This window comes from Hylaeus volcanicus, unplaced genomic scaffold (genome assembly GCF_026283585.1).
Source record: "Hylaeus volcanicus isolate JK05 unplaced genomic scaffold, UHH_iyHylVolc1.0_haploid 12221, whole genome shotgun sequence".
In the NCBI taxonomy this organism is placed as follows: Eukaryota; Metazoa; Arthropoda; class Insecta; order Hymenoptera; family Colletidae; genus Hylaeus; species Hylaeus volcanicus.
Window position 1 is genome coordinate 1,353,426 of NW_026533163.1, and position 19,547 is coordinate 1,372,972.

Sequence of the window (19,547 nt, forward strand, 5' to 3'; positions counted from 1 at the left end):
TAGTGAATTTGTTAGCAATGCATTCTCCATTTAAACCATGCGTGAGTTGATGTAAATTCGCGTGGGTGAAGAAGAAAGTTTGCCTTGCCATGGCCTTTTGTGAATAACATGCAACAGGAAGAGATAGATTAATTTCTTTAAAACGTGAAAGTGAAAGGAATTCTACTCCTCAACACTAGGTTTATAATAAAAAACTGCAATACGTTGCATTGAAAGAGAATGTATGTGTGTGTGTGTGTTTGTTTGTGTGAACTGCGTTTCGGGACCTGTTGAATAATAAATAACTGAAAACAGATGTATGAGACGTTATTACATTAACTTAGTACAATAAAATAAAAGATGATGTCTTCCGCTCGTCCGAACAATTCCGATTTTTTCTTTAACTGTAATAATAATGAAGCTACAGTCGAACATCCGATTGTTAATATATCGCATCCAGATCCATATGAAAAACTTAAACCCAAGGATATCAACACTCCTATCACACATAAAACAGAAACATCATCCAAAGTAGTATCAGATATTGTGAATATGACAGGTTCCCCTTCCTATTCTTCTTTCCCATGCATGATTCCCTCATTGATTATACCGACAATAAAAATTGGACCTTATGATATAGTAGAATTGCGGGCAATATCTTCTCACGCTGTTAAACGAAACCGCGAAGCTTTGCGCATCGTTGCCGTAGCTGCTGGTGAAAACCTTTATAACTTGTATAGAGTTCTGATGGCATCTTTATGTCAACGAGAGGTGTGTCATTGCCTCAAACACTTTCAAATAATTTTGAAATCATTACCAAGAGAACACACAATTTTTGAAACAATTCAAATTTTTGTATAAATACATTTTCTTTTTCCAATGCATTTTTCTCTAGGATCGAGCTCGGCTTGTTTTTCATGCTTGGATACTTCCAGATGGATCATTGTACGGAAATGGTTCGCGAGGTCGAGAGTCAAACATTGTCTTCAAATTTTTGAAAAACGACCGTGAAGTGTACTTGAATCATTTACCTATCTATATAGGTTATCAATTGCAACTTGTTTTTGGAAAATGCGTCTATCAAGTTATAGTTCAAGATTTACTCATTGGCATGAATGACGAACAAGATCTTATATGGGTAAGATACCAAAATACTTTGTGTTTCTCCTCTTTTAACCCTCTCTATATTGCGTATTGATCTGACTGGTCAACCGGCTGGCTCACTACCTTACTGGATAGTGGGTTGACTGGCTAGTAGGTTGACTTGTTAGTGGGTTGACCAACTAGTGGGTCGATATATCTATAAGTAGAGGGATAGATAAGGAAGGGGAGCATTGAAGACAGTTTTTAATGTAAAAGTTGTTTCATTGTTGCATGCATACACTTTGTTGACGTTTTAGTAAAGAATATGAAGGGTTTACTGGGAAATTTTCCTTGTATTTTTCCATTTAGACACCAAGAGTATGTGAAGGAAGTTATGGAGAAGCCGTGCCATTCGATTTATGTTATTCACCTCACTTGTTTCGTTCTCGAACACCTGAAAAACAGAAGCCAAGAATAAGTGACAAAGGTGCCGAGAAAGAAAACGTTGTACAAGGGACTAGAGGCGATTCTGTTGAGAATAGTTTGGATGACGAAATAGAAAAAAATCATGAAAAAAGATGTGAATCGTTATCTCCGAATCGAGATGATGTTTCCTGTTTGAGGCCCCGTTATAAAACAAATAAATATCTTTCTGGAAAAGAGTTAGACGACATTAACAAGTAGGTGTAGTAGTGTTTTTGAAGACAAAGATTGATAGAATGTTTTACTTTGTAGAAACCTATCTCGCATGCGGTTCATTCGGCAATATTCTCAAATAAAACCACTGCTTCGTAAAAATCGACCAGAGGTGAATCATAAAACGTAGAATCTTTGTAGATTGTCAACTTTTTTTTTAATAGGATTATATTCCTGATGAGGAAAAAAGAAAAGAGTGTTTTCGTATGACAGCACGACTGTTTTTTTTTGTGTTATGGAGTCGTTATAGTTTTGCTGTGTCTACTGAAAATGTCGTTTCAATGCCTTTCGTAAATCAAGAAGGTTTAAATACCTCTCGTTCGCTTAACAACATACAAGACAATGCATACGGGAAATCTTTATCAGAAAAACAGCATCTGGACAAAAATGAAGTTGAAATGGAGGCGACTTTGTCAATGGGATCTGAAAGCAAAGACGAAGGTTTAGTAAAAGAAAGAGAACCTGACTTTTGTCAAATTCAAAATGGTATAAAAAAAAAAAATTGTGTTCAAGATAACTCCAGCTGCCTGCCATGCCCTTCTTTTACCCCTGAAAACAATACGTTTTCTTTATCTGAGAGGACTTTAGGTGCGCGTGCTGATAAATTGAAAAGTATTTTTGACACATCCTCCACGGAACACTTGACAGCTCCATTTCATTGTTTGAATTATCAACCTCAACAAAACACGGTTCGTGGTTGTTATCCACGTTGCCGTGTTTCCAAGAGAAATACTGTTTGCCTTTCCGATAGTCCTAATAGTCCATCTTCTTTATCGGACACACTCTAATATTTTCTTTTATTCACATGACCCGAATTTAGTTTTTTTCAAAGTTCTTATTCTTGATGTCATCTTACGTTCAAATCAAATAAATCATTTTTTAAAAGTTTTTCTCCGTCTCTCTCTCTTTTATAAATTTCATTCCTACATTCATCAACCATCGTTTGCTTTTATTTTTATTATTTATAAATAATATCGTTGACTATAAAAAAACAATTTTCTTTTTATCTTTATTGAACTCCATTACTTTTAAATCAAAGTATTTTTTTTTTTTAAAACTCTTGCTTTATTGAATATTTCTAGGAGCGTAACTAAGTCATTTCTATCACTAGCTGTATTTTTTTTTTCCATGTCGAATACAACATAGGGGATCAATGGGTTTACGGTGAAAACGTACATTTTCGAGTGGCTCTTTAATTTCTTACTCGGATTTAATTTGGTTGTCTTTTTAAAAAAGATGAAACATAAGAAACATTAAACAAGTATTTTAGTTTTTCTATACTCAATATGCATCAACAAATTTGTTCATGAAAGCGATTGGATGTTTTTGAGTCACGGTTATTTAAAAGGAGCTGATTGCGCGCTCCACACAACAAAGTGTGAAAGGTCAGTTTCGAAAAACCTATGGACTCAATAAAAATGTAATGGATAAATTTAATCTTAAAGCTAAAATTTTTGTTTCCTTTAAGATAAAAATATGACCCAAATCATACAAGATTATTTGAAGAGTCACGCTTTTACATTATGGTCTCCTCTGTAAGAGATATTAATAAAAATGGCAACATTCAAACTTTACAAACAAGAATAGTTTCTTCAACTATTCCAGATGGCGTAGCCATATGAGAAAAATCGTTTGATTGAGAGACATGTGGATCAAGCGAACGAGGGGCTACGACAGATGGCTGTTTGTGATCACTCGACAAACAGGGTTGAGTTGGCGGTCCCAATGGTTCACTCAAAGATTCCACAGGTAGTGTTTGATCATGTGAAGGAAGTTGAAAAAAAAAGGGTGTTGGTGAAGTAAGTGAAGGATGATTTATGGTATCTTTTGTTTGTAAGAAGATAGATTGAACATTGAAGGGCATTGATTTCGACTTGGCTCTCTGCGTGTCAGTAAGTAGCCAATCATCCGTTACATAACGGGGCTTGGGAACCGATTTTTTTCTGAAGGTAGAAAACGAATGATGTTGTTGTGAGGCTAGTAGCGTCTCGTGACTGGGTAATTGGTTTTTTGGAGTTTGTCTTAATAAACCTGGTGTTTTAGGTAATGTCGTGGGTGATGGGTTTACTAAGTGGGTGTTGTTTGCATCGGAATCACTTTCATCAAAAGATTGGTGTGAACTTGTTGCACCATTGAGTACAGTAGACAATTTTCGAGTGCCAACCGTTAAAGGAGGATCAGACTTAACAGTTGTGATAACAAACTGCGTGTTTTCAGTAAATTTTTGAAAGCATAAAGGCCATACAACGTGACTCGGATTGTCTTTTCGCATTGCTGCTGGGTAAATGATATTCTTAAACTTTTGGTAGCTGGGTTCTATTATGGGTGTTTCACAAAAAATTAATGTTGAACGATTGGATGTTATCGAAGATTCAGTGAGACCTTTCATAAAATACGAGGTATAAAATTGAACAATATCTTGAATTGGCATATTGTCTAAAAGGGAAGTTTTTGTAGAATCATTAATTAACTGAGTGGCAAGGTGAATAGGGTAATTGAAAAATTCAGGAAAAACGAGAGAAATTCGGGACGATACTTTAATTTTAAAAGGATTGTCATCAGTCGTTACACTTGAAGAACAAAGTAAAGAATGTTGAAGATAACCCTTAATACTACGAGGCGTTTTGGTCATTTCAACTTGAAGACTATTAGGTAGAAGAGAAAAAATCAACTCGAAATTCTCCTTTAAAAATTGAGGAATTAATGATAAAATATTATGATGATGTAAAATGAAACGTTTGAAATCTTCTTGTGATAAAGTAGGAAACGAAATGGAAATGGAATCAAATGTTTTTAAGGACGCTTGGGCTTTTAAATGAATAGATAGGTGCAGTTTAAAAGGGGTTGAAAACTCTGAAACGGAAGGTAAACCATCCATTCTCACTGCTTGCGAATATTTATACAATGAAAAATAATCTTGAATTGAAAAATGAACCCATTTATTGTCTTGTGCAATATTCTCAAGTAAAATAGCGTGTGCTTTTCTCGCCGTTTTTTGATCATAAAAAGAAATTTCTTGTATATCTCCATTCATGAAATGAATCGGTCGGGACAATCTTTCCCCAACTATTGCGTTTTCTGGTGGTTCTGTTATAGTACCCAATTGATACTTGTTCACTAGGAAATTCCAGTAAGTTGGTAGCATCTCTAAAACGCTCTGTAATTTTTTAAGATTAACTCTTACATTATGACATATGGTAACACAAGGATCAAGTGCTTTTAAAATTAAAGAAAGACTCTTAATTAATGCTGGTTGCGTATAAAGAGATGAAGAGCGGCAAAGATCTGGATGACTCCATTCCACTTTCACTAAATTATCAATTTCATCCAAAACGAGGGTAACAATATCATTGATAAGAATCCATAGGAGATTATTTTGGTCAGTCGTTTTTCTTAAGTTTTCATTTAACAAATCCATCATTATATGAATTTGATACCATTTTGGTAAGGCTTTGGATGCTTTCACAATGCCTGGTAGTAACGTATACATTGTTGTAGGCAATCGTTCCGTTATACAAACTTGATGTAAAAATGAAAAAAATTCAGGAGCAAATTGAAATAATTGTAGTTGATCTAAATAATAGCTGGAATAGTGACATGTTTCCGTAAAATAGTCTGTAGATATACTGGACTCACCTACATTGATAAACAATGTGACCCCCGTGTCATCAAGACCAGCATGGCTTTCATAAGGGTTTAAGAAGTGTTGTAAAGAAACTTGTTTTGAGAACAATATCAACCATAAAGACACAACTAATACAAAAGGGAATACCATTCATTCACGTTTTTTTTTAATAAAATGAATTCACTTAAAAAAAACACAAAACCTTTTACATTCAATGTCATAAAAGAAATCGTTTATAATTTGAAATTTTAAGCTGTCGCTTTTATACGATGTGGATTATAACGTTCCCGTTTAGTCATTTTCCCGTTCACATCTGATACAACAGCATGCATGTATGTTCTCATGGGGTTGAAAGCTTGAACAACGTACCTTTTCGACGAAGCTTTGTTTGACAATTAGAAATTTCCACATGAAGTAAATCCTTTACGCAGGATTTAATAAACTAAAAAATACCATTGATAGCACACTCCACTTGTACAAAAGAAACTTGTTCTCACCTCAAGGTTGGTAGTAAGTCGACGTATACGGTTAAAACTGGCCACTAACACTAAAGGAATCCCTAAAATAATCAAAAAACACTCATAAAACATATTGTCAACACTCGAGAAAACGACTTACAGTCTTCCTTATCTTTTCTTGATTGAAGAAATTTATCGTGCCAATAATTTTTGTCACTAATAAAAAAAAAAAAATCGTGACGCTAGCTTTTTATTAAAAACGGTACCTAAAATAAAAATCAATTTGTCGTCGTAAGGCGCTTCTTACAGCTGATATTTTTGTTTCTATCAAATGATTGATTTGGTCGTTCGTAAAAGAACATGGTATTTCAACGTCACCTAACACAGCGTGATGCTGTGTATAAGAGGCACACGCCGAAACATTGGAGGATTTTGAAAAATTGTCTTCACAAGTGTTTTCACCAGAATTCCACTCGGTGACTTTTATACTCTCTTGTGCCTTAAGCTGACGTATCTAGTAATGTTATAAATTTTTCAAGTGAACCTTTTAGCGACTCGTTTACATTCATGAGATTGAAAAAAGAATAACGTGATACTTTCTCAATTGGAGCGTGCAACGATTTCAGATACACATAAGCATCCTTCTCGTCAAGATTGGGATCCGTCGTGATTTCTACCACTTCTCCTGACTGAAAAGAGTGTCTTCATGTATTCTTTAACAAAAAACGTGACTGCTTTTATTTTGTAACGTACCAATGTATCACTCATTTCGGGACACCCTTCATTTAAAGAAACGACATTATAAGAAATTTGGTCTCCCACAGAGATATTAAAATGCGAATCGGACCTTCTTCCAATTTTCACCATTTTTAAAGTCGGCTTGTTAGTCACCCATTTATCATGTGTCGTGTGAACAGTGTCGTGACGACTACAGTGACGCGGCTGATCTTTCACATCTGTGTTTTCTGTTTTAGTAGGACCTTGCCTTTGATTACTCTCACCGATCAAGGACTCATCACGACGACGACGACGAGTAATTGGACTACTACTATTACTACTACTACTACCACTACTACGACTGGTATTTGAGCTACTACTGCTCCCCCTTGTACTATCACTACTTGTATTACTTCCTCTCGTACTACCGCTACTACTTTGACTCAATCTCCCACTGTCATTCCGACGACTTGCCTCGCTACTACTGGAATCGTGGCAGGTACTACTCGTTTCAATAACATTCGTTTGTACATTGCCATTTGTAGATCTTGTACCGACCGAGTTACGGTAACGGTTGCTTTGATCAATCTTTTTACCATTTTGAGTGATAGATTGTGTAGAAACTTTGCCAGGGTTTTTTTTGGCATTTTCACAATGCATGCGCTCATTAGCGTAAATTTGTATGTGACAAGTCCTATCGCAGAAATGTGTATTACCAGTCACTTGATCAGAATGAGGTACGTTGTCTTTAAACATTTCCGATCTATTGAATTTTGTCGCAAGATGACTAGTACAAGGTGAGTTCAAACAAGTGGATTCAACGAAATCATTGTCATGGGTTGATGAGCAAGTGAATGAACTCAAACATGCCAAGTGTCCTTTTTCAAAAACTGCTTTTTTTTTTTCACTCTCTTGTCTAGTCGTAGAAAAAACATGAATCTTTTTTTTTCTGCTGACTTTCTTTTTTCGAGTCATGAAGCCCTGACGCGGTTTCCGTAAAACCTTGACTGTATCTGGTTTGAAAGTCGAACTCTTTAAGGTTCTACCGATTGGTAAGTGAGCGAAACATTTTTTCTTCATTTTAGCCTTTCCTCCATATTTGAACGTCGTATTGATGGGTACCACCTTTGAGGGTGTTGATATACCTATTTAACAAAAACAAGCAGAAGTATTGAACGTAATCATCTCAAAACGCATGCATATTATTAGGCAACTCGCAGAAAAACATATTAGTAATGTCGTTTTCAAGACCAAGTCACTCTTACTGTGAGTGAAAGGTTCCATTGTAGCATTGGTGCTGATCGTATGACCCGGAACAAGTGATGCAGTCGTGCCTGATACAGTTAGAAGATTTCCCCCATTTTTATTATTAGTTTCAGAATTCTCATCAACAAAACAATTTTTTGACGAAGAGAAGAGTGTTGACGCATGAACACCATTGGTTTCCTTTACTCTTGTATATTCGTATTTCGCGTTGACATCAATTCTAACGTCAAGGCATTAAAAAAACAAAAATCTTTTTCATTGAGTTTCTTACCTAATCACATCATCATGCGATAATATGGTAATTGGATTGTTTATATCTAGGGAAAAATTATCGAGTGTTAAAAAAATTTCCGACGACAAAGAAACAGTATTATATAAGTGTGCGATAAGATATTCCTGAAGTTTTCTAAAACATTCACAATTTTTCTTTAAAAACAACCCTTAAGCAAATCAACCACATTTTTTATCATGACTACAACCATCACGTCAAAACATTTTATACCGAATTGTTTGAATAAAAGGTGGAATCAAAACAACGCTTTTTTTGAAAATTTTTTGCTCGTAAAAAGCTTCAACTTTAAGACGCATCCTGATTTCAATACAATGAACATACCAACATTTCAAACTACTCAACCTCATTTCTGAAGTCTCAGTGTCACAGTATTTCAGTCTTGTTAACATTTTGTTTTCGCGTCACACAAAGAGTCTAATTGTTTAATTTGCTTGTTGATTTTTTTTTCGATTGTATAAAAACAAACTACACATGATTCCAATATTAGCGTTTCAATTTTTAATTTGAAATGTCTCTCTACCAACAATACGTTAGTGCGACTTTAAAAAACCCTTCCATTCCTTACTGTCAAATATTTTAGAAAACGTAACAAAAGCTTTTCGGGTTCCAACCTAGTATCAATTCATCGATCTTCATTCATGATGACGCTGTATTTATAATTTCGTTAAAACAAAAATGCGTCAAATGTACACTAAGGATTTTCAAAAATTTCATTTACAGTCAAATCAACCAGTGTCACCTTACACTAACAACTCACACACTCTTTATCAAAATAATAACAAATCGACTCATTGGCCTTATCAAGAGAATCAAAACTTTTTTTCTTCTACAATGTATGCGCACCCTTTAAAAACAGCGTCACACGAGTATAACAACGTAAGGCCATGCCTATCTGAAACTGAACAGACTCATCGTCAAGTTCAACAGTGCCCGTCGACTGTTCCCACTCACACCTTACTTTTTCAAGAGAATGCTAATTGGAATCATTTGGATAAAGAAAAAAAGAGGATTCATCAAGAACTTTCCTATACAAACGAATCCATAACGAAAAATATAGTTCCAGCTAATGACATTTTACATCCAAATCTTCAATTCACTCGTCGTCATGAAAATGTGAAAAGCGCAATCGATTTTTCAAAAGGTACTATTTTTTTGTTTTATAAAAAAAAATGCAATACTGGTTTTTTCATTCAGACAAAAGACGTCAACTAGACCATTGTAACAACAATTTTCAAAAAGACGTGACTCAACACTCTTCCCATTGTTTAAAAAAAAGAAAGCTTCCGCGCGTTCTTTCACAGTCCCCTACCACTTCTTCCAAGCAGTCTTCTTTGACTTTTTCAAAAACGAATGACTTTAGACCCTTTTTAAATGCCAAGGTTTCGAAAGTGTTCGAAGATTCTACCATAGGTGATTCTGAACAATGTCATCAGTTGTTAGGGATATCTGAAGAGGATTGGAATCAAATACAAACTGTTGAAGCATTATTAGAAAAAGAACGAAATACGGCTCTCGTTCAACATTTACTAGACGAACTTTATAAAAATCAACAGGGGCCGACCAAACCAATTGATCGAATTCTCATTTCATTATTTCAAAATTACTTATCAAATCATTCAGAAAAATTTAGCGGCAGTACCTTTGAAACTGTACGTGAATGGGATCATCACACCTCTTCATCTCAACCTCAACTTGTGAATGATGCACCTTTAATAGATCCTTACCAGTCAAGTCCGCGTCCAACTGAATTACAGTTTAATCATACGAATTCTCATACCACTTATGAGTGCCTTAATGGCCCATCTGAGTCTTGCACTCTTCAAGGCTTCACACTACCCTACTCAACTCGTAACAACCTATCCCCAACCCTTCCTTGTTTCAATTCTTCTATAAAAGCTTCCATCCATTCGCGTCAGATCCTCGGTAACACTATTTGATATATTTTTAACTTAAGCGTTTTGGCAACATGTTCACGTTAAAGTCACTGTTTTCTGTCACTGTTTTTATTTTTGTATTCATACAACATGTACCATTATGTAGATAACGCTGTATCAAATGATCATAAGATACACAATGCCGTTCAGTCCCAAAAGGCCTCTTCGACGCCTCACTGTTTTTCCGAAAAAGGTTTCTTGTCCCGAGTGTCCCAAAATACCTCTTCGGTGTCTCATTGCTTTTCCGAAAAGGATTTCTCGTCCCGAGTGCCCCAAAAAGGCGTGGGCAAAATACTGGGCAGTAGCCCTTTCTCATTACCTTCTTCTGACTTCTGCCACGACCAGTTAACAGGTGAACGTTTGGCTGTTGATAGCAATGTTGGAATCTTTTGAAACAATTTTCTTTCTTTTACAAAAGATGGTTTCAGTCAATCTCCGTTCCATAATGCGACATCGCTTTCAATTCATTCCGCCACCAAGCCATTGGAATGTCATCGACATTCGGACAATCCCTTAAAACATTCATCCTTGAATGATTCCAGTAAATCAAAGAATCCAACGAAAACAGGCGAAACCTTATTAAAAAAATCTTGTCCTATTGTTCACGAAAAAATTTATCTGTTCCATACCTTTGGCAATATGCTGAGAAACCGTTTTAAATCATGTCTCAATCATAACAACCATCCTACTCTGTCTTATTTAAACAACTCTCTATCTTTGTTAAGCCCGAATGACATTCAGCTTTTCAGTTCGGCCTCGCCACCTGTGTCTTTTACTGTTAACAATTTAGGTGATATTCATCCTAATCAAATAAACTATCGACTGCTTCCTAAATGTATAGTCCTTGAACAGCTTTTTCTTACTCCTCAGTTATATGCCCGTTTCACACCAAACGCACAGTGCTATCGTGTGGCTGATGCCAGTGGATCTTTAATATTCTGCATTATTGATGCAACGCTTACTAACCAATCAAAAAAAAATAGCTTCACTAACCTTTTTATAACATCCCAATTCCAACATTCACTTGAGCCTAGTACTATCATTCAAGTTAGTGATGCAAAGTTACAATGGGTCGAGGAAAGAATGGTTTGCCAATTTACGTTTTCAAAAGTCTTACTTATCTTTTTTAAATTTTAGATATTGTCTGTTCATTCGCCAGACTCTGTCTCTATTAAGAAACCTACTCCATTTCCATTCTCCAGAGACCCGGATATGAGTACTTTTTACGATCACGCAACAAAATAGATCTTAAAATACTAGGTTCGCTCAAGCCCAAGACTATCTTCACTGTCACGAGTAAGAAAACATGTAACATGATTCATACGAAACCCACCCCAATATGTTTTGTTAGTTAAAATAAAACGAATACATCCGCAAACAGTCAATAAACAATCAAAAAAGTTTTTAAAAAAATGATTTTGAAAAAAAAACTTTACGAAAAAGATTGTATTTTCTTTTTTTCTAATAATTGACTCGCCACCTTCCATAAATAAGTAGGGGTATGACTCGAGAATCCTACTGTGTGATGAAACCCTACACGCAAATTCTCGGTATTCTTGTAAAAAGGCTGAATCTTCTCAGCGCTTTTTTGAAAAGGCTGAATTTTCTCAACACTTTTTTGAAAAGGCTGAATTTTCATAAATGGTTCAAAATGACTTTAATATTAAAAACTCGTACCTGTTCTTTAAAAATCACGTTGTTTACAAAGGACGACTGCGGACGCGGTGCAGACACGTTTTCAAATACGTATTTTTCATCTGACCTAGTTTTGTTTATTGAATCCACTGAGTTTAAAACCGGTGGTGGAACGCCTTTATGTTCAAATATACTTTTTGTATTGAAAAGCCGTGGTGAAGGGTCCTGCACATTTTCTACAGGAAAAAACAGTGTTCACCTTGCCTTTTCCATCAACTCAATTTGTCTTATAGTATCAACTGCCTCAAGTCTATTTCATAAGCCAATAGTACCTTGAATGCGATTCGAAGGAGAATGGGACTCTTCAACTGTATTTTGCTGTATAGAACTGTTGATCTAAAAAAACATCATTTGTATTCAATGAGTCAGTCATCGTTACATGATTCACCCTTATTTCAGGAACGGGATCATATTGGATGCTGGTCTGACCTCTCTTAAAAAGAGTCTTATCAACGGGATGTTCACGAGTAGTGTTTTTACTTGTACAGTCGTGGTCCGTTGAGCAGACCAAATCTACCTGTGGACTGTACACAAGAACATAGCACCTTATTTAAAAATCGTAAAAGATTTTTCTTACTAACTAATGCGAAACGTCGGTCCTGTGAATTTTTCACAAGGTTTGTGTACAATTTTAGTTGAACAACTTGTTAAATCAATCACGCTAACGGGGTCTTTTGGTTGAAACGGCACATACACCGGATGGCTTGATATAGCAACGTTCATATGGTTGACCCGATTTGCCTAAAAGTTGTGAAAAGAAAGCTGTTGGAAAGTAAGAAATGTTTCAATCCACGTCAAAAAATGTTTGGCTTTTTAAGTAACAAACTTTCATGTCTTTACGGATTGTGTTTTTTACGTATGGACACTCTTTTCTCTTACTGTTGATAATTGTTGAGACAAAGAAAAACTGGTGACTTTGGACGGATTAGGAGAAAACGTGGTAGGGCATGGTGACATTAAACTAGGCGAGGAATGTGTTTTTTTCGAGAAACCGATACACCCGTCTACATTCTTCAACTTGGGAGCATGTTTCACTTTATAAAAAACTTTCAATGGAGCAAGTCTGTTAATACACTTTTGATCAAAACCTTTTTCCTTGTTCCTTTCTTTAAAAAAGACGTCTTTTGAAGTCACGAAAAGTGGTGGACTTAAAGCTCGAGCCAGAGGACGTTCCTTTCGAATAGAGGACTCTTTCTGAAAAAACATTTTTGTATTTGAAAAAATTTCACATGTGGGAATCTGGAAAGTCGACTTTTCGGTATTTTTAGACACAATCTTCGGAATGAAAACAGTACGAGTCACATGCTTTATTTGAGGTACTGGTATAACATGAACTCTTTCAATTGGGTTAACGGAGGTATTTTTGTCTTCTGAAAGCGTTGATAATTCGGAAAGATCATTTGTTGAATTGTTGAATTGAAAATCTGCTTTATTAACTTCTTCTTTCTCTTGACAAGTTTCAAGCGTGCACATTTTTGAAGGAATGAAATGATTAGCCGTATACTCCATGTTTTCTGATGACTTTGTCATTGAAGAGTTAACAAGACTGTCAGTTGCAGATCAAATAGTCTGTTATACAAACGTTTTATCGCTGTTGTCCTGAACACGTTTTTAGAATTCTTGTCAAAAAAATTCAACTCTCCAATTAAAAAAAAAAATTTTTTTTTTTAATTGAATTAGAACGATTAGTTCAAAAAGTATTCCATCTTTTAACAGTCACGTGTGAATTCAATTAAAATTTTGTGGTTTAGTCTTCAAGTGGTGTGGAAATTGTTTGTAATAAAAACAAGTTGTCCTTTAATTTTGACGCGACTTTAACAAACATTCCTTTGTTTCACACTATTTTGTATATCGTCTTTCATGACCTTGTAACTTAATATAGAATCATTTTTTATAGCTATTAGGATATTTTCAATGTATATTTTTCAACTTATCATGCCAATTTTTTCCTGACTGCTTCATAAAAATGGGAAAATCAAGACTTGCTTATTCAAAAGAAGATGATCTGTCTATTGTTCAATTTTTACTTGAAGGCAATTATTGTATGTAAATTATCTTTATTTATTTTTAGTAACATTTGTTATTCTTCACTAGTAAATAAAGGTCACTTGGGCTTTTCTCTTAACTTATGGAAGGAAGCTGAAAAAAAATGTGTAATGTAGCAAGCATTTAAAAATTTTTTTTTAGAATGCTTTAATACTTGACGTAGGTAACGCAACATAGTGCAGAGTCCATGCGTAACAGGTTTCGTCGATACCTATACAAAAAGTAGGATACTATACATTCAGATCTTCATATTCAATGCTATTTTCAGTCTTTCTAAATTGAAAAAATCAATTCTTACATCGTAAGAAATTTGTTACTATAATTTCAGAAGAGTGTCGACCACTTTGTATCTGCAGCCAGGACAAAAAGATCTCTTGGTTATCTTCGACTCATAAGCCTCTTGCGAAATCACAGGACGACGCGTTAAATTCGCCTTTACAAATGATTCCGTCTCCATCGGAATCTTATTCTGTGTCTTCCAATGTGACGTCACAGGAACTTCATTCAGAACAATTGAAACAAGATTGTTCCAAAACTCATGACATATTGGATTCATCTTGTAATCATTAGTTTTTTTTTGAAGGGGGATTCCTGTTTCATTAGCATACCTTTAGGTCATTTAAATGAACCGGAGAACCATTCCCAATCATTACAAGCTTTACAACTGTCTAATTGTTCTTTGTCAACTGAAACCGTTTCTAATTTTCCGAAATTGATATCTAACGATGATTCAACGTTTTCTCAACATTCTGAACCTCCTGAAATTCCTCCAACCTGTGACAATGATGTTTTGGAGAGTTTTAGTGAAAACATGTGGATTTCAGTCTCTTATGCTTTATATTCTTTTCTTCATTATGTGTCTTCTTGGTAAGGTCAATGAAAAACAGGGTCAATTTTCATACTTTTTCTGTCCTAGTTATGGAATCACCTGGAACGATACCCTAGACATTCTTCTTGTCACTAAGGGTGACCCTCAACAACTTCTTTCTATACTCGCCAATGAGCCATCAATTGCAGCAACCCTTCGTGCGTTTCCTGGAAAAGTTTTATTTCCTTCGACAAACCCATTTCACCCCTTTAATCCGTCGATACGGTACATGCACACCATGAACTCTGGATCCTAATGAAATGTTGCGCTTTAGTGTAGGGCCAGCGTTATCCTCTACCATACTTGATAGTTTTCTTTCAAATACCACCACAACCACTCAAATTGAATAGTTCACTCAAAAAAAAAAAAAACCTGAATTTATCAAATAACGCCGTTTTATTCTATCATGTTCCTGCAACGTTTTTATTTAAAATACTTATTCCGTTGAATTATTTTTCCGCAATAGAAACAATTAATATATTGTTCATTTGAGCCAAAACCAATGTTACATTCGTTTCTATGATTTTTGTTTTAATTAAAAAATTGAATCAATTGACAAACTCATCCACGCATTTATTAAACATTACAAAGTAAAACTTTTTGATTTTGAAAAATTACTATTTTTCCTGGAGACAAAATTACACTTTTTGTTGACTCAAAATAAAATTTTGGAACTTAGTCTATTAGGGCAGCCGCCAAAAATGTCGAAAATCAATCTCAAACATTTTAACGATTCCTGCTTCGCAATACTCTTAAAATTGTCTTGTATGGATTTCTTTTTGTGCTTGATAGAAAATAGAAAAGGTACAGTGGTGAATCCAGTAGAGTAGCTTATTCATGACAAATTACCAATGAATGTAGCATTGAGGTATTTTACAACACTCTCAGTCAGCTGCCTTAGTTTCACTTTTTAAAATCAATGAAAGAAATAGAATTATTAAATCAAAAGTTAAGTCAAACGATTTCAAAAACAGAGTCGTTTTTCAATTCACAAAACACTAGCTTGTGCAGTCGCTTGAATGATTCGGATAGTACTGAAACAAATCACAGTAAAAAGACGTCATGTGAAAATTGGAATATACAAAGTAGGGTACAGGTTTCATTATTTTTCAATGTCAAACAATACGCGGTACTGTACTTAGAAAAATCGACAACACGGAAACGTTACTCTTCTGATACATCCGACGGTTCCTTAGAATGGGTTCCGATTGAAACCCCAGTGAGTTCTTTTTTTTTTTTTTCCAAATTAATGGCGTTTCGGTTTTTCAAAAAAAATAATGCTGAATTTTTGTTTTTATGAAGAAAATAATTGCATCCATTGATTCGCAAAAACTACTACACTTTTCAAATCAACGTAACCTTTTAGCATCATTTGTTTCTTAACATTCAATTTAATTTACTATGTCAGACAAAAACTCGAAACCGTTTTCAAAAGATATTCTTGATTTGAGTCAAATTCCATATTCAACCATAACCATTCACCCCATATTAAGTAACAAGCTGTCAGAGAGGAGGAAAAATTTAGCCTACGCTACTAGGGGTGTCCTTATTAGTAGTAGGCAAGACAATAGACGATTACGTGTAGATCCTATTCGGAGATATCTTCAATATGAAACGGTGTGGAAAAACGACAAGTACGTTTTTTCTTAATACTCAAAATGTTAGAAATTTCATTAGTTAAGCAGTCTTATTTCAGCATTATTTGAAATACATTAGAAAATTATTTACAACCTTAGATTTCTGTCTAATCATGCGGAGCATTCCAGGGTATAAGGATCAAGCTTAAGCGAAATGCTACCATAAGTAATTCATGTCATTTAATAATATCCTTCAAATTTTCTCCGCATGCCACATTCATTTTTTACTGCTTCACGACTTTGTTATTGATTCAATAAAAAAATTATGTCAGCAACCGTTCTACTTAATCAATATCATTTCAAATCATCTCGAGTGTCGAAACTAGCTTTGAAGTCATTCGTTACCCCAAAAAAATTTTTTTTGCAAAGAATTATCACCCAAATCATAGAAATCTGAATTTAACAGTGCATCCGTTTCTCCCCATTCGGTGCACAACAAACCATTCTGGTTATTATTAGATAAAGTTGTAACATGAATTTTTCTATTCAAGCTATTTGAAAGGACTACAAGAACCGTTCCCATAAAATTAAGTGAGAAAACTACAGAGGAATCCAAGTCAAAAAATAACCACTTGTTGCTAAGCAATTGCGGGTACTGATGAACACTAAAATGAGTTAAAGTTAAACATATCATCCCTAAAAATCCTACAAAAGCGACATCCATCCGTCTATGGCTTCGAAAATGAAACAGTATTGTGAAAATAGCGCAAGGTAGCATAACATATACATTGACCTGAAAAAAATAAAACATTTTCTCTCATTAACAAAATGTTTTCATGGTGTACCAGTGTTCCACAATATGCCAAGCTTTCTAGAAAAAGTAACAACGTCTTGATGAAGAATGTCGGCATACTGTAGTAACTCTTTAACTGCGATTGAAATAAAGCACAGATTTGTACTATGACAACATTACAAGGAAAAAATTGACATTCAACAAAAGAAACAAAATTTAAAACAGAAGCTGTGTATGAAACGGTCGATTTTTTTTCATAACGTTTTTCACAATATTTATTCATTTTCCAAGAGTTTGAAAAAACAAAAATTCTTATTTGCATAAAATAATAACTAAACTACAAGTAAAACATTTCATTGTGACTTTGTGTTCACATCAACTCCCGACAGCTACCGCATGCCAATATTAATGTACTAATTTAAATTTAAATACACAAGTATACTATCTATCTACATACTTGATTTAACTTTATTTTATTTCTATGTGCATACAAAATTGAGTGGGTGCTTAGGATAAAAAATTAATTTGTTCTAAATAAGAGTTTCAAGAATAAACGATTTGACATCTGAAAAGATTTTAACTTTTTTCTAAAGAAACCTCCTTTTGAGTACAACGTTATCCTCCGTTTTGTTATTTTGATTGTCTCCGACGTCTGATGCTGCTTTTTTTTATATAAAACGACTCGATAGAATGACTCGTTTTCTACTTTTTTATAAGTGTTTACCTTTTTCTTATCAAGTTAAAATATACGTCACAAATGTTAACATGTTTTTTAAAATATAATAAATTTTTCATATCTACTCCAATCAAAAAAAAAAAACATTATTATCGGTTTTGTTTGTTTCAACTTTTCTTTTTTTTTTCTTCTATTGAAGGAAAAATTAATATGTTGGTGTTTTTTTCAAATACATGATGAATGGTAAAACTATTTGAAATCGAATGGTGACAAAAAATCAATAAAGATTACACAGCAATACTATTCGTTAGCTTTATTGTTGGTATCATTTTAAGACAAACAGAAAAGCACAAAATTATAGATTCATACTATCAACTATTTTCATGAATTTTCTTAATGAAAAATTTGCTTTATGTATGACAGTTTTCAGACGTATTCTTCTAACATAGTATATCCATAATAGTTTATATAAGGTGTGTAGTCTTCAATGAATTGTTTCTTGTGACAAATAAAGTACAAGGTTTCTAAGAAAACTATGAGGTTGAAGCTATTTCAATTCGCTTATCGAGTTCTAAAGGATTGGATTCATACTGATTTGATTTGCTTAACGTTTTTGAATGTACGGAATCACTACTATGGAGAAAATATGTACTCTCTTTCTCATCGTTAATAGATTCATCTTCACCAGTTGGTGAAGGCGATTTTTTTCTTTAAAAAAAAATACCAGGTTTCATTTTGTTTTTTTTAAGCTCTTACTTTTCAGATGTTCTTCTGCATAAATTAACGTTAGCATTACAATAAGCGCAGCTAACTTCAGGGAAATATTCGTTCGGATACACCTATCGCTCATACAAATAAACAATTTTCACATACTTTTCATTATTACAACTTTTAATAATTTTAATCTATTTTTTAACTATTTTTTTAAATATGAATTGACGAAACTAAAAAGTAAAAGTTTAATAATTTTAATAAATAAAAACTGCGTTGACGAAATATACGTGGGAAATATAAAAGAGTCTAATAATTTCAATAAAATAAAATTTTTTAAAGAAAAAAATGCAGTTGATACAACTAAAAAGAGATTGAAAGAGCACAAGTTAGAAAAGAAGAGAAAAGCAAAGAGAAACCGTTATGTTGAACCGAATTTTTTTATTAGAGAAGAAGAAAAAAACGTAGGGCTTACTGCATAATGTGTTTCCATGTGTTCTTGTCCTTGACAAGGTGGTAGAAGAAGTTTGTCAACATCACATTCAAAAGGTATTGATTCAGGCCACTCAGGGTATTTTCCTAAAGGCAAAGAGTACTTTCTTTCAGCTACTACAACTCCATCATTAATTCTTTCATCGTCTAAATGAACTCCAGGAGGAAGTATCACAGTTTTAGTCATAGTAGGCTTCTCAAGAAACAAGTTCTAAATTCATTGGGTTTTTAATTCATGAATTGTAACAAAGTCAGTTTACCTGCATTTGATGCATCCAATCCATATGCGCTTGAGTAATGAATTGTTTTTGTGAATATGGACGAGTTTTTAAGGATTGCTTATTACCCATAATGTAAGTATTATTTAAAAAAAAAAGGTAGGACTGCTTTATTGTTATAATAATTTGGTAAACGAACTAGGTTTGAATGTTTGGTTAAGTGTCAATCATTAGGTCTTTCGATACGTGTACGTGCACGATTAACTGGTACAAATGCTATTAACGACTACTAAACGTGCAGAAGCAATTTATTATTTTTGTCTCTTAAGTCCATATCAAGGTTTTGCTCAATTTTTGAAAGTGTAGTGAACTTGAAAATAGTGACAATCTATGAAGTTTTTTTTATTTTTATTTCAATTCT

At 34.1% G+C, this 19,547-nt stretch overlaps 6 protein-coding genes across 11 annotated transcripts; 3 read left to right on the forward strand and 3 right to left on the reverse strand.

Moving 5' to 3' along the window:
- The first annotated feature begins 327 nt into the window (after nt 1-327).
- On the forward strand, nt 328-2,856 carry LOC128883208 (uncharacterized). Its single transcript, XM_054135313.1, has 5 exons — nt 328-750; nt 875-1,117; nt 1,432-1,742; nt 1,798-1,870; nt 1,923-2,856. The coding sequence occupies exons 1-5, from the start codon at nt 340-342 to the stop codon at nt 2,544-2,546; spliced, it is 1,662 nt and encodes a 553-aa protein (XP_053991288.1). The 5' UTR covers nt 328-339; the 3' UTR covers nt 2,547-2,856.
- A 186-nt stretch (nt 2,857-3,042) lies between these two features.
- LOC128883205 (uncharacterized) lies at nt 3,043-8,505 on the reverse strand. 3 transcript variants are annotated; one of them, XR_008458782.1, is made up of 11 exons: nt 8,327-8,505; nt 8,096-8,230; nt 7,824-8,044; nt 6,595-7,703; nt 6,405-6,530; nt 6,108-6,355; nt 6,002-6,057; nt 5,881-5,942; nt 5,753-5,825; nt 5,399-5,696; nt 5,280-5,342 (listed from the first exon to the last, which is right to left on the reverse strand). XR_008458782.1 is itself a non-coding variant. In XM_054135310.1 (10 exons), exons 1-10 carry the CDS (start codon nt 8,503-8,505, stop codon nt 5,632-5,634), a joined length of 2,274 nt encoding a protein of 757 aa, XP_053991285.1. In that variant the 3' UTR covers nt 5,327-5,631. The 3 variants fall into 3 exon arrangements, 2 of the variants coding, with proteins under 2 accessions (XP_053991286.1, XP_053991285.1); XM_054135310.1 differs by having other exon boundaries at nt 5,327-5,696; XM_054135311.1 differs by lacking the exons at nt 5,753-5,825; nt 5,881-5,942; nt 6,002-6,057; ... (4 more) ...; nt 8,096-8,230; nt 8,327-8,505 and having other exon boundaries at nt 3,043-5,342; nt 5,395-5,535.
- An 11-nt stretch (nt 8,506-8,516) lies between these two features.
- LOC128883207 (uncharacterized) lies at nt 8,517-11,544 on the forward strand. Its single transcript, XM_054135312.1, has 7 exons — nt 8,517-8,645; nt 8,697-9,257; nt 9,311-10,039; nt 10,157-10,402; nt 10,469-11,136; nt 11,188-11,346; nt 11,402-11,544. The coding sequence occupies exons 2-6, from the start codon at nt 8,792-8,794 to the stop codon at nt 11,293-11,295; spliced, it is 2,217 nt and encodes a 738-aa protein (XP_053991287.1). The 5' UTR covers nt 8,517-8,645; nt 8,697-8,791; the 3' UTR covers nt 11,296-11,346; nt 11,402-11,544.
- LOC128883210 (uncharacterized) lies at nt 11,378-13,424 on the reverse strand. Its single transcript, XM_054135315.1, has 6 exons — nt 12,625-13,424; nt 12,323-12,486; nt 12,134-12,269; nt 12,018-12,081; nt 11,728-11,921; nt 11,378-11,677 (listed from the first exon to the last, which is right to left on the reverse strand). Exons 1-6 carry the CDS (start codon nt 13,273-13,275, stop codon nt 11,483-11,485), a joined length of 1,404 nt encoding a protein of 467 aa, XP_053991290.1. The 5' UTR covers nt 13,276-13,424; the 3' UTR covers nt 11,378-11,482.
- A 149-nt stretch (nt 13,425-13,573) lies between these two features.
- LOC128883211 (telomeric repeat-binding factor 2-interacting protein 1-like) lies at nt 13,574-15,744 on the forward strand. The gene is made up of 8 exons (XM_054135316.1): nt 13,574-13,787; nt 13,840-13,898; nt 13,955-14,013; nt 14,060-14,092; nt 14,148-14,350; nt 14,406-14,658; nt 14,708-14,884; nt 14,934-15,744. Exons 1-8 carry the CDS (start codon nt 13,712-13,714, stop codon nt 15,007-15,009), a joined length of 936 nt encoding a protein of 311 aa, XP_053991291.1. The 5' UTR covers nt 13,574-13,711; the 3' UTR covers nt 15,010-15,744.
- LOC128883214 (uncharacterized) lies at nt 15,554-19,331 on the reverse strand. 4 transcript variants are annotated; one of them, XR_008458785.1, is made up of 5 exons: nt 19,169-19,331; nt 18,892-19,119; nt 18,462-18,544; nt 15,798-18,413; nt 15,554-15,693 (listed from the first exon to the last, which is right to left on the reverse strand). XR_008458785.1 is itself a non-coding variant. In XM_054135323.1 (4 exons), the coding sequence occupies exons 1-4, from the start codon at nt 19,256-19,258 to the stop codon at nt 18,381-18,383; spliced, it is 405 nt and encodes a 134-aa protein (XP_053991298.1). In that variant the 5' UTR covers nt 19,259-19,331; the 3' UTR covers nt 18,152-18,380. The 4 variants fall into 4 exon arrangements, 2 of the variants coding, with proteins under 2 accessions (XP_053991298.1, XP_053991296.1); XR_008458784.1 differs by lacking the exon at nt 15,554-15,693 and having other exon boundaries at nt 15,884-17,029; nt 17,082-18,413; XM_054135323.1 differs by lacking the exon at nt 15,554-15,693 and having other exon boundaries at nt 18,152-18,384.
- Between the last annotated feature and the right edge of the window lie 216 nt (nt 19,332-19,547).

Coding starts and splice junctions, on each gene's coding strand:
- LOC128883211 (XM_054135316.1), top strand. CDS start 13,712: ATGGGAAAATCAAGACTTGCTTATTCAAAAGAAGATGATCTGTCTATT. Junction 13,788..13,839: donor TTTACTTGAAGGCAATTATT/GTATGTAAATTA, acceptor ATTCTTCACTAG/TAAATAAAGGTCACTTGGGC. Junction 14,351..14,405: donor TGACATATTGGATTCATCTT/GTAATCATTAGT, acceptor GCATACCTTTAG/GTCATTTAAATGAACCGGAG.
- LOC128883208 (XM_054135313.1), top strand. CDS start 340: ATGATGTCTTCCGCTCGTCCGAACAATTCCGATTTTTTCTTTAACTGT. Junction 751..874: donor CATCTTTATGTCAACGAGAG/GTGTGTCATTGC, acceptor ATTTTTCTCTAG/GATCGAGCTCGGCTTGTTTT. Junction 1,871..1,922: donor TTCGTAAAAATCGACCAGAG/GTGAATCATAAA, acceptor TTTTTTTAATAG/GATTATATTCCTGATGAGGA.
- LOC128883205 (XM_054135310.1), bottom strand. CDS start 8,505: ATGTTAACAAGACTGAAATACTGTGACACTGAGACTTCAGAAATGAGG. Junction 7,704..7,823: donor AATGGAACCTTTCACTCACA/GTAAGAGTGACT, acceptor TTTGTTAAATAG/GTATATCAACACCCTCAAAG. Junction 6,058..6,107: donor CAAATTGATTTTTATTTTAG/GTACCGTTTTTA, acceptor TTTTTTTATTAG/TGACAAAAATTATTGGCACG.
- LOC128883214 (XM_054135321.1), bottom strand. CDS start 19,258: ATGGGTAATAAGCAATCCTTAAAAACTCGTCCATATTCACAAAAACAA. Junction 19,120..19,168: donor ATTGGATGCATCAAATGCAG/GTAAACTGACTT, acceptor CAATGAATTTAG/AACTTGTTTCTTGAGAAGCC. Junction 18,414..18,461: donor TGCAGAAGAACATCTGAAAA/GTAAGAGCTTAA, acceptor TTTTTTTTAAAG/AAAAAAATCGCCTTCACCAA.
- LOC128883207 (XM_054135312.1), top strand. CDS start 8,792: ATGCGTCAAATGTACACTAAGGATTTTCAAAAATTTCATTTACAGTCA. Junction 9,258..9,310: donor CGCAATCGATTTTTCAAAAG/GTACTATTTTTT, acceptor TTTTTCATTCAG/ACAAAAGACGTCAACTAGAC. Junction 10,403..10,468: donor CTGCCACGACCAGTTAACAG/GTGAACGTTTGG, acceptor CTTTTACAAAAG/ATGGTTTCAGTCAATCTCCG.
- LOC128883210 (XM_054135315.1), bottom strand. CDS start 13,275: ATGACAAAGTCATCAGAAAACATGGAGTATACGGCTAATCATTTCATT. Junction 11,922..12,017: donor TCCTTCGAATCGCATTCAAG/GTACTATTGGCT, acceptor TTTTTCCTGTAG/AAAATGTGCAGGACCCTTCA. Junction 11,678..11,727: donor ACGTGATTTTTAAAGAACAG/GTACGAGTTTTT, acceptor ATGAAAATTCAG/CCTTTTCAAAAAAGTGTTGA.